The sequence below is a fragment of the Podarcis bocagei genome (assembly GCF_964188305.1).
Source record: "Podarcis bocagei genome assembly, chromosome: Z".
Classification (NCBI taxonomy): domain Eukaryota; kingdom Metazoa; phylum Chordata; class Lepidosauria; order Squamata; family Lacertidae; genus Podarcis; species Podarcis bocagei.
The window spans coordinates 24,285,378-24,302,286 of NC_138140.1; the positions used below are offsets into that span (position 1 = coordinate 24,285,378).

General features: G+C 41.0%; 1 protein-coding gene and 1 long non-coding RNA gene across 2 annotated transcripts; one reads left to right on the plus strand and one right to left on the minus strand.

Moving 5' to 3' along the window:
• Positions 1-153: 153 nt before the first annotated feature.
• On the minus strand, positions 154-16,314 carry LOC308578787 (homeobox protein CDX-1-like; the record flags this gene model as incomplete). Its single annotated transcript, XM_081179352.1, has 3 exons — positions 15,779-16,314; positions 1,859-2,004; positions 154-408 (listed from the first exon to the last, which is right to left on the minus strand). Exons 1-3 carry the CDS (start codon positions 16,242-16,244, stop codon positions 154-156), a joined length of 867 nt encoding a protein of 288 aa, XP_081035478.1. The 5' UTR covers positions 16,245-16,314.
• LOC308578820 lies at positions 8,890-11,111 on the plus strand. The gene is made up of 2 exons (XR_014004139.1): positions 8,890-8,983; positions 9,679-11,111. It is a non-coding gene; the product is annotated as an uncharacterized lncRNA (long non-coding RNA).
• Positions 16,315-16,909: the final 595 nt, after the last annotated feature.

Consider the following 16,909-nt stretch of genomic DNA (forward strand, 5'->3'; position numbering starts at 1 on the left):
TGTGATGTGAAGTTCTCAGTATTTTACAAATGGCTGTTGTGATGCTGGGGCTGCAGAGTTGGGTCTCTTGCAAACAGCTTTGGCATTCCCGTTGTGAACTGTAGTGCTCCATGTACCCATGCTTTATCATGTTCTTCCTTTAACGCAATGACCTTACTGAGATGCCACAACTTGCTGGAGATTTCCATTGTGCTGTAAGCCATTCATTGGAAGAGGAGCAGGTGGTGGAGGTGGTGGGAATAAAGTACCAGCCATTTCTGAATGAGTCTGTGGGTCAGGCATTGGGATGGGACTCATTGAACCTGAGTCACTCTGGATGGAACTGAGGCTGCTGCCATCAAAACTTGTCATTTTCTTCTTCATTAATTTTCTTTCTTTGGCTCTTCGGTTCTGGAACCAGATTTTTACCTACAAGGGCAAATAATATAATGGTTTCAGTTGCTTACCACTAAATTATAAATGCATATGTCCTTCTTTGTATGCCTTTCTCTAATTAAATCACTGGGAAGGTGTGTGTTGCACATTTGGGTCCAATGTGAGGGGCAGCAAAACAACAAAATGGATGTATTTGCCACCCTTTACATTTGTTGGCAGACTGTGACATCTGACAGGAAGGGACATACATTGTGCTTCTAAGAAGTTGTGTGCAATGTGTCTGTGCAAGCAAGCAGTGCCATCTTTAGTACCCTCACCTAGCGTTACAGACGTACCACCCTCATTAACTTTTGAGTGAACTTACTCAAATTCTGGTGGCATCTTGTGCCACCAAGATGGCACCACTTCTAGATATGCTTTCTGTTCATGTGTCTTAACAACTGGATAATCTTGCCCAGTGCTTTTTTTCTTAAAAAATGTTTTTTCCTACTCATATTGAAATACTGCTCCTCAATGAGGCAAAACATAGATTCACAAAATGTTTAGGGGTGTGCGTACCCCCATGTACCCCCAGAAAAAAGCACTGCTCTTGCCTCCCAGGCTCTGTGAGAGATATTATATGGGCAAGACAAACTAAGTCCAAGTGAATCAGAAGTTGAGAGAATTACAGTATTGCCTGATATTGAAATGAGGGGGCAGGTATGTAGTGTGCTACTAATTCTTACTGTGAGAATAGTAGTGTTATCAAACACACAATAGTCTTCCTATTTTTGAAATATTGAAAGACATCTTACATGCCTGCCATGAAAAGCTTCATCCAATGACTCCTGCATATCAAACTACTGTTAAAGAGGCAGGAGCAGGCTGTGCTGATTGTTCTCTGATAAGTTGGCAACAACTTGGGGAGAGGGGGACTCATACAGTAGTTCAGCACAAAACATGTACTTTGCATGCATAAAGGCTCAGATTCAGTCCCTGGCACAGGTGGCAAGTAATGGGAAAGTTCCCTACTGCTGCCTCTCAGGGTAAAGGGTGAGATAAACAGTGTGACCTGGTCTAAGGTACATTCCTATCTTTCCAACCTTAATGCAGCCTTTGCTGATGCTGTCCAGGTATGTTGGACGACAACTCAGATCAACCACGGCCAGCATGCTAGTTAGCTTTTCTTAAAGCATACTTCATGCATTCCACAAGTTTTCACTCCCATTTCAAGCTTAAAACCTTAAAAATAACCATAGTCACCGTTTCAAAATCTGAGCAAAGACTCAATAAGGTGTGCTTAATACCTTTTTCATGGCAATTTTTGTCTATTTATAAATAATAAAACATTTAGATCACTTATTTATAAAACATTATTAAAGTAAGTAGTCATGGTGAGTTGAACTGAGCCATTTTACACATACCTCCCTTGAAAGCTTTGCAGTTTTTGTTTTAACACCACCCAAATTTGGTCCAGTATTTTGTATTAGAAACCATACTCTACCTGTCTCTCTGAAAGTCTCAGGTTTGCAGCAAGTTCAGACTTTCTCCTGATTGTAATATATCTATTGTAATGAAATTCCTTCTCTAGTTCTAATCGCTGATGATCTGTGTAAACAACACGGTACTTCTCTCTTGTTCTTGTTTTACCTGTTCAGAAAAAAACAAAAACAAAATACGCATAGGTATTTCTAAACCAGAAAATTTGGCATGTCTCATGTTTGTGTCTTGATTGACTGAAATACAGATGTATACATATATTCTGGAGAGTGCCAGGATACGCACTCCTGCATACTCTCGCTTTCTTGACAGTAGTAGTTTGTATGTGTATACATTCCTGCATTGCAGGGGGTTGGACTAGATGACACTTTGGGTCCCTTCCAGCTCTACCATTCTATGTATGTTGTCCTAATAATGAACTATACAGAGAGAGAAATAAAGGGGGTGTGACTGTGCTTCTTGATTTCTCTGTGACTTTCAGTACCATTGATGATGGTATCCTTCTGGACTGACTCAGAATGGGAATTGAGGGCCCTGTGTCCCAGGGGTTCGAATCCTACCTAAGGGGACAAATAGTAGTGGTAGAGTGCTTCCTGGCTTCCTGGCAGTTACGCTAGGTGCTGCAGGGCACTGCTGTATCCCCAATACTATTCTTTCTTTCTTTCTTTCTTTCTTTCTTTCTTTCTTTCTTTCTTTCTTTCTTTCTTTCCCTTTACTATACTGCCCTTCACCTGAGGATCACAAGGCGGTTAACAATATAAAAACACAACAAATACATAAGATAGTAACAAACAAAAACAATGATCCCGCCACCAACGACACACAGTTGAAAAGGCCATAGATTGTTTAACTAGCCAAAGGTTGGGGAGAAGAGGAATGTTTTCCCTGGTGCCTAAAGATTTGTAACAAATGTGGCAGGCAATCCTTCTTGTGGAGAGCATTCCACAATATTCTACATAAAGAATAGCATTCTATCCCCTGTGTGATTTAATATCTATATGAAGCTACTGTGGCCAGCCATTTGGAGTTTTGTGTTAAGGTGCCATCAGTACGTTGATGACATTCAGCTCTATTTCTCCATAACATCTGAAGTAGGAGATGTCATGTAGGCTTTGGACTGGTGTTGGGGTGAGGTGAGGTGAGATAAGCTTGAATCCTGGCAAGATGGAGGCACTGGGTGAGTGGTTCCTGTGGCTGAGAATATGGGCTATTGTTGCGTTCCTTGACATGGTTATTCTCCCCTTGAAGAAGCAGGTACACAGTGTAGCAAATGCTTCTGGATCCAGTGCAAGTCACTGGAGGCTCCAATAGCCTTAGTGGCTAGAAGCACCTTTTACCAACTGTGAATGGGGTGACAGCTACAGCCATTCCTCAACCTGCAGAGCTTGACCACAATAGTTCCAGCACTGGTGACTTCAAAGTTGGATTACTGCAGTGCACTCTTTGTGGGGCTTCCCTGGAACCTGATCCAGAAGCTACAGTTTGTGAAGAATTCTCCAGCATGGTTGCTTACAGGAGTTAGATCCTGTCTGCATACACTTCTCTTCAGATCTGCACTGGTTTCCCATTTGAAACTGGGCCAGTTTCAAGGGGTTACAATTACAGTAGCCGCTTAATAGCTCGGGACCAGTTCACTGTTCTCTTTTTGGTGTCAGTCAAAGACATTTTTGTTTGGGAAAGCCTATCTAGAAATGTAGAAGTTACATGTGTTTCATTTATTTTTAGCTTTTGTTGATTTTAATAAACATTTGAATGTTTTTCAACACCTGCTTTAAACATATATATATATATATATATATATATATATATATATATATATATATATTTGTATTTTTGTAAATCGGTTTTCTTACTATCAAGAGGATTTAATTTTTATTAACTGAAAATAAACAATTTCATGGATAGCTTAGTGGGTTATAGCTGATAATGCCAAGGTTGAAGGTTCGATCCCCATATGGGGCAGCTGCATATTCCTACATTGTAGGGGATTGGACTAGATGATCCTCAGGGTCCCTTCCATCTCTACAATTCTATGACTAAATATTTCTTTCTCAACTTTGTTTGTTTGTTTGTTGCATTTATACCCTGCCCTTGGGGGGGGGGGGAATCTCCCAGGGCAACTTACCAAGCTCAGTACTAATACAGTTCCTGTCCTTAGGCTCAAGACATTGACACACTAGGGAAAATGAACGGGCAGGGACAGGGAAAAACAAGCTCAAGCATGGGCTCTTCATGTTATAGTTCTTAGCAAACTGTTATATAGGTTATTTCTGTCTTGCCTTTTGAAAAAGAGTAGTTACTCCTCTGCTCCTGGATCTGATTGGTTTGGGTGGAGGGTGGGGGTGCAAGAAGCACTTCCTGCCCCTCCACTGAACCAATCAGATCCAGGAGCAGAGCAGGTGAATGTATCACTTTTATTGCCCACTCTTCATCCAAGGGCCCCCACGATGGGATACGTAAAAGCAACAGCACATTGAAGCAGCAGAAAGAGTGGATTATCACCCCACCTCACCTCTCCAAAAGCCTAGGCAAGGAAGTGCATCTTGACCTGTTGACAAAAGCTGTACAAAGTCGGTACAAGTTATACCTCAGAGGGTGATCCCCACTTTGGTGCTTCTGTTGAAAAGGCGCTCTAACACAGTGTGGAAAAATTAGCAGTTAAACCTGGTAATTATAGATGTACTCAGTGCTCCAATGAGAATAGCAATGTGTCCATTACATTTTTATAGGTGTCTATAAAGGCTTGAGTGGGATGCACTATTTGAACTAGTCCTAAATTGTTTAATCATTCTACAAACCCTTTTAATACTGGCCCTCAAGACTCTCCTCAGGCTGCCCTCAGGACTTCCTAAGCCACAACCCTCAGCAGCCCTGCTCCATACCCTGTCTGGAAGGTGTCCTTGATCTCTGATAATGCCTCTTGACTGTCAAAATGAAAAATAGAGAGGGGTGTGTGGGTGTATGTAGAAACAAGCCTATGGTTCAAAGGCACAATTTACGTTTGTTCCTCTGTCTACTTTTATCTGAGGCCCCACTCACCACTGTCACAACAAAACCAGCCCTGCAAGAAGAGAATGTGACTCTGTAAAAGGTTCACCATTCTTGCTTTCCCTACTTCTTTACAATTAGTACCACTGCTTTACTTACTCAATATCATAAGGCAAATAGGGTACTATCTAGCCAAAATGAAGCACATTTGATCTGTTTGCTATGGGAGAGTTAAACATGTCCTCAAGCTCTGTGTGGATTCTGCCTGTGGATCTTGGTATTGTCTCAGATCCTGCTTAAAGTTATTCTTCTTGAGGGAAACATTCAACCTCTACCTGCTTTTAAATAAGCAAGGAATTGCATGAACAAAACAACTTGTTGCAATTTGCCACAGTTACCTAATTTTCAGACTTTGTTTTGCTTGTACAGTTTGTACAACCAGCCCCAGAAAAGTCAATATGTATTCCATTGAAATAAACAGGACTTAAAAGTGCTTTATTTGGGCTGAATTGTATTTTGCGTTTTTAAAGAAAACAATTGGAACATTGTCCCATTCATTGTTGTATGTGTGTGTTTGGGGCACGTGGTGGGGGAATATAGTGATTCCCAGTGGTTTCTTGGGCTCTAGCCCCTTTTTTAAAAAACAGGTGAGAAAAGTTTTTGTTGTATCTTGTTTCAAAATTAATTATTACAATGTGCAAATGTGAGGGCAGAGCCATTTAAGTGTTCATTTGTAATCTTTTGTGGAAATCAGGCTGTTCTAAATGCCATGAAACTACTCACCTGATGTTTGACCTGTATTAGGATACTCCTGTTATTTTACCAGTCTGTGACTCAGCCTGAGTATTGTGTGGGATGGGAAGGGGGTGGGGGAAGTTTTCCTATTGGCCATAAAATTCACAGAGTGTTTCTTTTGAACACAATAAAAGCAAAGATCGGGCCTCTTTATTTGCTGTGAAAATTGTCACTCTTTCCGGCAGTATAACTGCTAAATAAAAGGAAGAGAAGGAAGAGACAGGGATGCACATCAAAGCTGGAAGAGGTGTCAAAAGAGGGTCTGTTGCTTGACATGGCAAAGAGGCCTCTGAACTGAAGACAATGGATGTAAGGGGCAAGACATGGCGGGGTGGGGGATGCTCAGACCTCACAGCTAGTTTACAAAGCAAAATAAATTAGCATGAAAACTGCCTCTGGCTCACCCTGTCCTCCTTGCTTGAGAGTTGCTCCTGTTTTACATCATTAACATCCTCTTTGTCACATGAATTAGTCTATGTCTGTGACTTCTGCAGGGTGATAAAAAAGAGGCCATGTTGATATTCTCGTTTGTGTGATGGGGACACAGTTCTAATTATACACATTAAATCTACTTCAAAGCAACAAAGAAATGGTCCTGGGCAAAAATGTGAACGAGATCTGAAGCTCAACTGTTAGCATAGTGACTGATGTAATTGTTAAACTTATTATAGAAGTGGGGGATATGCAAATCTAGCCTTATTTTGGGTTGTATTCAAGTAAGTCCTACTTAGAGCAGACCCACTGAAATTAATGGGCCTAAACTAGGCACATCCACTAATTTTAATGGTTATACTTTGAATAAAACATATTTGAATACAGTCCATTGTTTTAACCACTTAATTAAAGGATAGGGAAATTGTGGGCCTCCAGCTCCCATCACCATCTCATCACTCCCATCACCATTGGCCATGCTGGCTGGGGTTGATGCGGGTTGGAATTCCAGCACTGTCTGGAGGGCCAAAGGCCTATCTTAGTCCTCATTTCCTTGAAACAAAGCTTTATAATGTTTGACTCTCATTCACTGCTTGGTATATGAGTCTCTCTTACCTGTCCCTTATTTATCCCTCCACAGTCAAAGTTTTAAAGGGTTTTACTGTCATTTGCTTATGCTATTCTGTGAGGTGCCATGTACCTTCATGGTATTAAATAACTGATATAGGACACAATCCTGTGGCAGATTCTTCTGAGCAAGCTCCCTTAAAATGAACAGGGACTGTGGAAGAAGAGCTAACATAATATGAGGTCTTCATGGAGAATTGCACTCTTAGCTTGTTGATAAATGGAAGTGTATGGAGGTGGGCACCATCTCCTTATACTTTCTGCTTTCATGCCCTTTTCTCCAAATTAGACTACTGCAATGGGCTGTGCATGAGGCTGGCACTGAAGACTACTTGGGAAATGTAGCTGTTCCCCCCCCAAAATAGAGTACTATATTGCTGGGCAGCAATATATACAGTGGTACCTCTGGTTACAAACTTAATTCATTCCGGAGGTCCGTTCTTAACCTGAACCGTTCTTAACCTGAGGTACCACTTTAGCTAACGGGGCCTCCTGCTGCTGCCACCACGCGATTTCTGTTCTCATTCTGAGGTAAAGTTCTTAACCCGATGCTAACTTCCGGGTTAGCAGAGACTGTAAACTGAACTGTTTGTAACCCAAGGTGTTTGTAACCCGAGGTACCACTGTATTGCCAATTTTGGAGCTTAACTTATTGTCTGTTTCTGAGCACAATTCATTGTGCTGTTGGTTTTAATCTTTAAAGCACTATTGTTTTAACAATTTTTATATGTGCAGTTGTTTTACCTTCAATTTGTTTTCATTGTATTGTGAAATTGCTATTATGTATTGCATAAGAAGCTATTAATAAATTAAATTGGTAATAAAACAATAGAATATCTCTGAGGCTGCCTACATCCACATGTGTCTGCTGACAGGTTAAGATAAATCTTAAGAGATGAGGCCAGTGCCCAATTTACGTATAAGCTAAACAAGCTATAGCTTAGGGCCCCACTCTCATGGGACCCCCCCCCAAATTTTACATTTCAAAATATAAGATAAAAAACAATTAAAATAAAACCTACATACAGCAACAAGTGTTTTGTGTTGTGCAGGCTCCTATGATGTAAGTAATGGGCCCCGCCTGCTAGACTGCTCCCTAAAATATCACTGGTTAGATACCTATTAGGTCCCTAAATTACCATATAGCATATATTCAACACAAAAAACAGTGACAATTTGTTGTTGACAAAGGACAGCTGGACATATAAAGGGCCCCATTACCTTCAGTAGCTTAGGGCCTCATCAAACCTAAATCCGGCCCTGGATGAAGCAGATAGAGACCAGGTAGAATGACATTTTGGTGTTAGCACACTCTCTCTGCAGTTTTCTCACCAAAACACTGCCTTTTCCTTATCAGGCAAAGACTTTTATTTACCCAGACATTTTCAGGTTTACAATTATGTAGCTCCTGGGAGGGTGCCCCAAAGGCTATAAGGAAGCACCAGTTCTCTCTCCCAACGGAGAAAGAGATTCCGCCCCAGACAGGGAATGCTGGTGTAAGGGAACCCAAACATGAACCCAAACTTGCCCTCCCAATATTAGAGGAGTGCTGGGATGGACCAAGCAAAAGCTCAGATCCAACAGCTTCCCACTCCAGTTAATGCCTCTAGGTAACTACGTTAGCCCTAGATTTTATTTCCTTCCCACTGTTTCCAGCAGGACAAAAGATGTATTTATTCTACATTTATTCTTACATTTATATTCTACTTTTCCTCCAATGATCTCAAGCTGCTGTACATGGTTCTGCCCCTTCCCCATTTTAGCCTCACAACACTCCTGTGGGGTAGTGCAGTAGAGACTGATTGCCCCAATGTCACCCAGTGAGTTTCATGGCTGAGTTGGGGTTTAAACTCAGGTCTTCCAGCTCCTAGTCTTTAACCACACTGGCTCTATATTGGCTATTTTAAAAAAATAAAAAATTAAAGGACAAGTGCGCAGCTGTGGCCCATCATACCAGGTGGTGTGCAGGAGGGCATTGGATAAGGTGGATGAATAATCTTCAGTAGTTCTCTCCTCCACCTTTGCACCACCCCTTCTGTACTATAAGGGTTGTATTCAACTTACTTTTACAGTGTAGATCCATTGAAATCAGTGACGATGACTAACTTGGTTTTATTAATTTCAGTGGGTCTACTCTGAGCACAAAAGCGTTTTGTTTTTTAAAAATTGAGTTTCACATATTATGACTGACAGTTTCCTTTTATTTTTCTTACAGCTAATAATACACAACCACCAAAATCAAATCAGCAACCCGGAGAGTTATGGGAAGGATGCAAACCAAAGCAAAGTATCATTTTCCTTAAATTACATGTTCTCAGGCCCGCTTTAGGATTACATCCCTAATCTACCTTTTAATCTGTCCATAGACCTGATTGCATATAGTGATTCTTAAGTTGTTCTGCTTCTTGACTGATTTTTTTATAATTGTGGTTCTTAAAATTTGTTCTACAATTGGTATGCAGGACTGGAAAATTTATCTTAAAACATATTATAAAATCGTAAATTTATTTTGCAGATTCCTCCCCCACATTTTCTCAGGCTGTGTCTTAAATTAATATTACTATTTTTTTATCACTCAGTCTCATGTAGGTCTTTAAGGCAAATATATATATATACATGGGACGCGGGTGGCGCTCTGGGTAAAACCTCAGCGCCTAGGACTTGCCGATTGTATGGTTGGCAGTGCAAATCCCCGCGACGGGGTGAGCTCCCGTTGCTTGCTCCCTGCTCCTGCCCACCTAGCAGTTCGAAAGCACTCTTAAGTGCAAGTAGATAAATAGGTACCACTTTATAGCGGGAAGGTAAACTGTGTTTCCGTGTGCTGCACTGGTGCTGGCTCGCCAGAGCAGCTTCGTCACACTGGCCACGTGATCCGGAAGTGTCTCCGGACAGCGCTGGCCCCCGGCCTCTTAAGTGAGGTGGGCGCACAACCCTAGAGTCGGACATGTATCTTGCCTTGACTCTCCTGTTTCCATGTTGCAGCTCTGGATTTGAATTGTTCTGAAAAAGAATGGTAGGAGAATATGTACAATAGGCATCTATTGTATCTACACTTAGCATTTATGTAGCATTTTTGAGTGTTCATGTTGCCTCACATATTGTACATTGTCTCTTTAATATGTACAACAATCACATAAGGTAGGTCAGTATTAAAAGCATCCTCATTTTCAAGAAGAGAGATGGTGGTTTCCCTAGTGAATTCATGGCTGAGGAGGCAAGTTTTGAAACAAGGACCTATCAGTTCACAATATTAATAGTGACTGCACAACAAAAATAAACAGAGACTTACAGCCAAGTCTCAGAGCATCTGCTTTGCATGCCAAGTGTTCCAGGTTCAATTCCAGGTAGGACTGGGAAATACTCCTCTCTGAAACCCTTGAGGGTTGCTATCAGTCACTGTAGAGGAAATACTAATCTAGATGGGCCAATCGTCTGGCATGGTGCAAGACAGCTTCCTAAATTCCTGTCAGTATTGGCATCACAGTACAGGCAGCCCCCCATTTATGTGCGTTCAATATGTGTGCGATCATGTATAAATGCAATGTGGTGAACCCAAAAGTGACCTGGAAACGTCATAAAGACATCACTGAAGCATCACTAAAAGGGCAGAGCTGGTGTTTACAGTCTTTCTTAATGGAGTTCAGTTATATAAGATTTCACTGATGTGCGTGATGCCTCAGAACGTAACCCCCACATAAATGTATATTTTTACCTAAATCCTTCGAGAAAGGGGGCAAAGTGAACCCTGGGCCAGAGAAAATGTCGAATTTAAAAACTTCAGAAAAACCTGGCTGCAGGATCAAGCCAAAGGCCCTTCTAGTCCAGCATGCTATTCTCACAGTGACCAACCAGATGCCTCCAAAGGAAGCACACTAGGAGAACCAGAGTGCAGCCGCAATCTTCCCACTAGTGATTGCCACCAACAGGTGTACATGGGCTTTCTGCCTATGACGTTGCAGGAAGTCTGAAAACTGCAAGTATGTGGAGATATCTCCACATATGGTGTCAAGGGCAATCAGAGCAACTTGTACAGAGTTACAGTTAAAGGACAAAACTCTTTTGTGTGTATTTTGGCTATGGGGAGCTAAAGTTTGCTATTTTCCCCTCCTGACTCTCATCTCTGCATGTGCTTAGGATCAGGAAAGCAACATAGGGAAAAGCGACAGTCCATTGTACAGGATTCCTAAGTTAAGAGGCCTTTGGGGGTAGCAGGTCTGATGGGAGAAGGCAAGAAAGCAGATGTCTGAAAAACGTTTGGGGGTAGATTGTTATGAGGGGCCCCACTTTAAATTGTATAATTCGGTATTTGAATGATTGTTATTAATAATTGTATTATAAATTGGTATTGTTATAATGAGGCTATTATTGGACTGTACTGTAATTGAAAACTAATAAAAATTTATTATAAAAAGTCAGTATTCATCTATATACACCAATCACATCACCCCCTATAATTTGCTAAGAGTGGTTTGGGAATTATAGCTCTATGAGTGGTAAACTGCAGCTCCCAGGATTCTTTGGGGAAAGCAATGAGTGCTAAAGTGGTATAAATGTGCTTTTAAACTTTCCACTTTCAGGAAACTCACTCTACATTTACCTTTCCGCCTATTGCAGAAAATTCTTGAGTGGGGTTGTGTTTGTATGCAGAGAGGAGGTTTGGTATCTACTAACAGACCTTTCAGTGATTTACAGTATTTTTTAAATTATTTAACACAATTTATATACAGTACTACTTGATTGTAAACAAACAAACAAAATCCCTTTATTGTTTATTGTTTAGCAGTAGTAACAAGAGAAGTCCCTTCTCTTAAAAATTGGATTTCCTGAAACCGATAATGGATTAACAATCCCTGGAAATATTGCATTAAGGCCTGCAAGAAAACAAAGGAGGGAGGGAAGGGCAATAGGAAGCACACACACATATATACACAATGCTAGCTCTTGACCTAATATCCATGGAACCCTGGTTTTTTGGACTGTGATTGTTACACCTAAACTGGGCCTCTTTATGCACTATTTTGCACCTGACTCTGTTTGGTGAACTTTAAGATTCTGGTAGAAAACAAAGCAGATCCCAGGGAAAAGACACAGACACAGCACATGGCATGGACCAAGTTTCTCCTCACCATGAGGCTGTACCTTGAAAAAACCCATAAACCTCATACAGCAGCAGCAGAGGAAGATCTGGAGTGAAGTGAGCACGAGAGTGTAAGAAGTGTCCTGCTGGATCAGGCCAATGGCCCATCTAGTCCAGCATCCTGTTCTTACAGTGGCCAACTAGATACCCATGGGAAGCCTGCAAGCAGGACCTGAACTCCACAGTGCCTTCTCCATTGTGGCATGAGAAGGTGGCACCAATAATGAAATGTGATGGCAAAAGGGTGGAGGTCCAACTGGTACAAACCAAAACAATAGGCTCTCTGCATTTGAAGGGGATATTTATTATTTAAAGGCAGGTCTGTTCTCTCTGGGCAAACATACTCCAAAAGAAGTGCTCAGCTTCTGGTCAAACTGTCTTGCAGAGAAAGCTAGCCAGTGTTAACACTCATCAAGGAACCCCTGATAAACTTCTTGAAAGCCCACAATACCCTTGAAAGCAGTTTGACAACCTCTGACCTAATACTTCTCTTTTCACAGGGGAGCATCTGCCACTGTTGGTGCTAAATACACTATATAAAGCAATTGAACCAAATAGGAGAAGTTTGGCCATCTGCTATGTTAACTACCAAGTCTTTGTAGCAGTACTGTATATGCTTGACAGAAAGTCAAAAATTTACAAGGCATGCATCATATTGGTTTTCTCATATTTGACAAATAAATCTGAAAGCTCTGACTGCTAACAGGCTAACAGATGACTTGATGTTGACCACAAACACAAAGTCTGTCTGCATGTGTCTACCTTGTTGTAGTGGCTATCTAAGACTGCAGCGGGCAGCACTTAGAAACTTAGCTCAGTAAAGACATTTTATAAGGAAACTGGTGAGAATTGGGTCAGATAACTAGCTCTAAAAGGTTCTGTTCTCAAGAGTATATACCAAGGGGGGGGGGATTGTGTTTCTAATTGGTTGTAGGTTCCATTTGGATTCTTTCCAGAAGATCCAATCTCTTTCTCAAGGTCAAAGCAGAGCTCAGTTCTGGAAAATAATAATAATAATCTAAAAAAATATTGACAAGCTGCTTTCCAGAGTTAGTTATCACCTAATTCCGTATAGCACAGTGGAGGGAAAATGCTCAATAGTAACAATTTTTAAAATATGCTTTAACTGAGTGTTCTTGCCTTAATTGTTGGCCACTTGGATTCTGTACAAAGAAGAGCTGCTGATATTCCTGATGGTAGAGAGTATAGCATCCAAAAAGAGCATTTGAATAAGCACTTTGCTGCCAAATAACCTTAGGGCAGGTTCTATCAGCTGCCCTGATTTCTGGAAGCAAACAAGCACTGCTTTGTTGTGCACTGTTCATGAAATGTTCATGACACCTTGTTGGCTACTGCAGAAGACAGAATGTTGTACCGAGCAGCTCAATCGGTTCCTGTTTACAGGACAGTTCTTATATTATTAATTTGTTAGGTTCTAAAGGGCTCTAGCATGGTGTGTTTAATTTTAGTTAGAATTGTCTACCAATCTGGTTTTGCATTGTGAGACAGGAAGTGTTTATTTATCTTCAAGGCGCCACGAGACTCCTTGTTATTTTTGTTGCCACAGACTAAAACAGCTACCCCTCTGGAATTTGTTATTTTTGTTAACATAAAAATATAAGAAGAAAACTGCGTTAGGCCAAAGGCCTGCCTCATTCAGCATCCTGTTCTCACAGTGGCCAATCAGATGCCTATGGGAAGCCAGCAAGCAACAGCAACTCTCACCACATGTGAATCCCAGCACCTGGTATTGGGACATACTGTCTCTGACACTGGAAGTAGAACATAGTTATTGAGCTGGTGGCCATCACATTATTGGAGCAAATTCCACAGTTTAGCCGTGTGCTGTGTGAAGACTTACTTTCTTTGTTGTGTCTGGTTAGATATATCAGACAGATCTAATTGTTCTATTGTATGTGTAGGCTGGGCACTGACAAGGAGCCATGCAGCAATATTCTGTGCATGTTTGCTTGTAAGTAAAATTACACCCTGTTTCAAATGTGGCTAACAGTGCAATCCTAATCATGTCTACTCATAAGCAAATCATATTAATTCAGAAGTCTTCCTAGGTAAATGGAGTTAAGATTGCAACCTTCAGCATGTGTAGGATTTGAGTCTCAGAGATTGAACTTCCAGAGAGGGGGACTGTGCTGAAACCTAAGAACGGCAACTCTAGGTACTTACATAGCAGCATTTTTAAAAGTCGGTGTGGCGGTTAGAGTGTTCGGGGAGATAAGGGTTCAAATCCTCACTCAGCTGGTTATTGCCTCTCAGCCTAGCCTACTTCACAAGGTTTTTGTGAGGATAGAATGAGAAGGGAGCCCATGAGTTCCTTTGACGGAAGGTGGGATATAATAAGAAGAGACCTCAAAAGCAATGTAGAAAGTTATTTGAAAGTTATTTCAATAGAGACCTTTCCAGTAGCCTGTTTTTAGAGAGATACTTTACCACAATCCTTCACTTGGAAGAAATAATTTAAACCATTGATTAACCCCTTGAGATTTACGTGCCCCAGCATTCCATGAGGCTTGATTAACAGAAAGCCATAATATCACAGTTGAGCTCTTAGATGTTCAAATCACTGATCAGAGTTTCCTGTACTTTACATAATCAGCAAGGAGTAATATGTTTACGCTACTGTTTTCATAACCAAAGGATTCAATTGAAAACTAAATACATTTAAGTTTTGCAGTACTTAACACCCCCCCCCCCTAATAGCACTATTGTTCTTTGAAGGATTGCCTGCAAAAGTGTGCCTGGCTCATTTTGGGATCCTGGCATTATGCATCATGTTATGGAGCACCAGGTATTGCAGCAATTAACTTCCACTGTCTCTTAATAGCCGCGGTCAAACCACACAGTAGCTGTGTGGATTCTCTTTTAAATGCAGCACTTTAAAACCAGAATTTTGTTCTTCATTGTCCATAGTAGTATAATTACTGAGTGTTTAGTAATCTGGCAGTTGCCTCCTCACACAAACACCCTGCCAACACCTTTATTCTAGTCCATTATCTAACAAATATTTTCCTGGAGCTCCGAGATATATTTTATACAATTTTTATTTCACCAGCTTACTACTGAAACTCCTATGAAAAGATCAAGCTGGTTGTGTGTGTTAGATCCCTGCAGCCTCTGAGCATGCCTAGCATTTTAAAGTGAAGGATGACCTTTCATCTACTGTTTCCATTTGAAGTGTTAATGCATGAAACCCTATAAATTGAACATATAACCATGGTGTGATGCTGCAGACCTCCCTCTCATGTAGACCTCAGAAGATGTGAAGATTTATGTGAATATAACTTTTCTCCTTCAAGACCATTTTAGTTTTTCAGTCATACAAGTGTGTAGAAAATGTGAGAAGCTTACTTTTAAATGAGCCATATATTCAATTACAGTGCTACCAAAACAGCGTGTTTCAGTCTGCTGTCCTATATGGGAGTAAGACTTAATTCCTATAAACAGGCATAAGGTTATGTTGAATATTTTTTAAAAAATATTTGCCGGATTATCTCATTTAAAAGACTTTGGGTAATAACAAACTAAACCATACTCAAAGTAGACCCATTGAAATCAATTAACGTAAGTCATACTCAGAGTGCCCCCATTGAAATCATTCACTTTAAGTCCATTTATTTCAGTGAATCTCTTTAAGTATGACTTAGATGGATATTTCCCCAGTTCACTTTCAATTAAAAATTCTCTTATCCCGCTCCCTAAAACCCGTTTCTGCACATTGCATGTGGTGATTATTTCATTATATTTGATCTTTCATGGATGTCAGAAAGCCAATAAATCAAATTTGTACAAAAGCATAGACAACGTCTAGGGAAGCAATCTTTTTCATCTTGAGCAAGAGTTTTGTATTCCCTTGCAGAGGTGTGTGGGTGAGATGGCACAGAATAATGCTAGAGATTTCCGTGTATAGGTTAGACCTCGCCAACATACCTGTTGAAGTGGATTGGACTGTTTTCCTCATCCATTCGTAAGAGCTGTGTCTTTGACTGTGGGGAGAGATTTGTTCTGTATTGATTGTATTTACAGAAGGTAAAGCCCCCGATCCAGCGGGATTCAAGGAGTTGTAATCAGCAGAACTATAGGAAACCTGCCCGGGAGATGATCCATTCATTTGCGTAGCGGTCACAGTGTTGGAAGGTGCTGGGCCATAAGCATTCCAGTCTTCCCTTTGCAGGCCATAATGTGCTCCCCAAGCCCCTGAAGGTTGTCCACGGTGGTCTATATTTTGCATTGGATGGTATCCCATGTAATCTGCGTAGGGTGTTGTGGAGGCAAAGTTTTGTGCCGGCAGGTTGTTGTTGTTGTTGTTGTTGCTGCTGCTGCTGTTGCACCTTACGGATCCTGGATACATGCTGCCTTCTTTTTCCAAAAGATAACTCACATACATGATGCTCATACCCTAGCTTTGTCCTGCCAAGGCATCCTGCTTCTACTCCTTTGATGTCACACCCCCTCCTCTTTCTCTCACTCTCTTTTTCTAGCCCCAACTGGCTCTATGAATGACTCATGCTAGCCCTGAGGTCTCTTTACTACACATGATTAACAATAGTATTACCAGGTGCTGGGCCAACAGTTTACTAAGGTTCTATCTGATGTCACACATAACTGGCTGCTCTCAAGCAACATTTGCATTCAAATGAAGGGTTAGCCATCCCAACAACCCCACCTTGCTGCCAATTTGGGTGCTTCCTTTCTCACAGATGCTCCATGTCCTGACTTACTGGTTTCCCAAATCCCCAGACAGAGAGGGCACAGATTCCACACATTTATTTATTTATGCAAAAATAAAATAAATAAGAACAACAAGTATCTTATTCCATCACAAATGAGTTATGTATGCACTTGCTGCGTCAGATTAACACATCTGTCCCTCTAGAATTTGTTTTGTCAGTTGCAGCAAAAAGAGTCAAGAAGAGTCTTGTAGCATCTTAAAATCAACTGCTTTATTTTGGCACAACCTGTTGTCGACTGTACAACCTCTGGCATCAGACAAAGTGGATTCTTTTCTGTGAAAGGTTATGTATGTCACAATACAATGCTTAGACTACAAGGTAGGAAAGC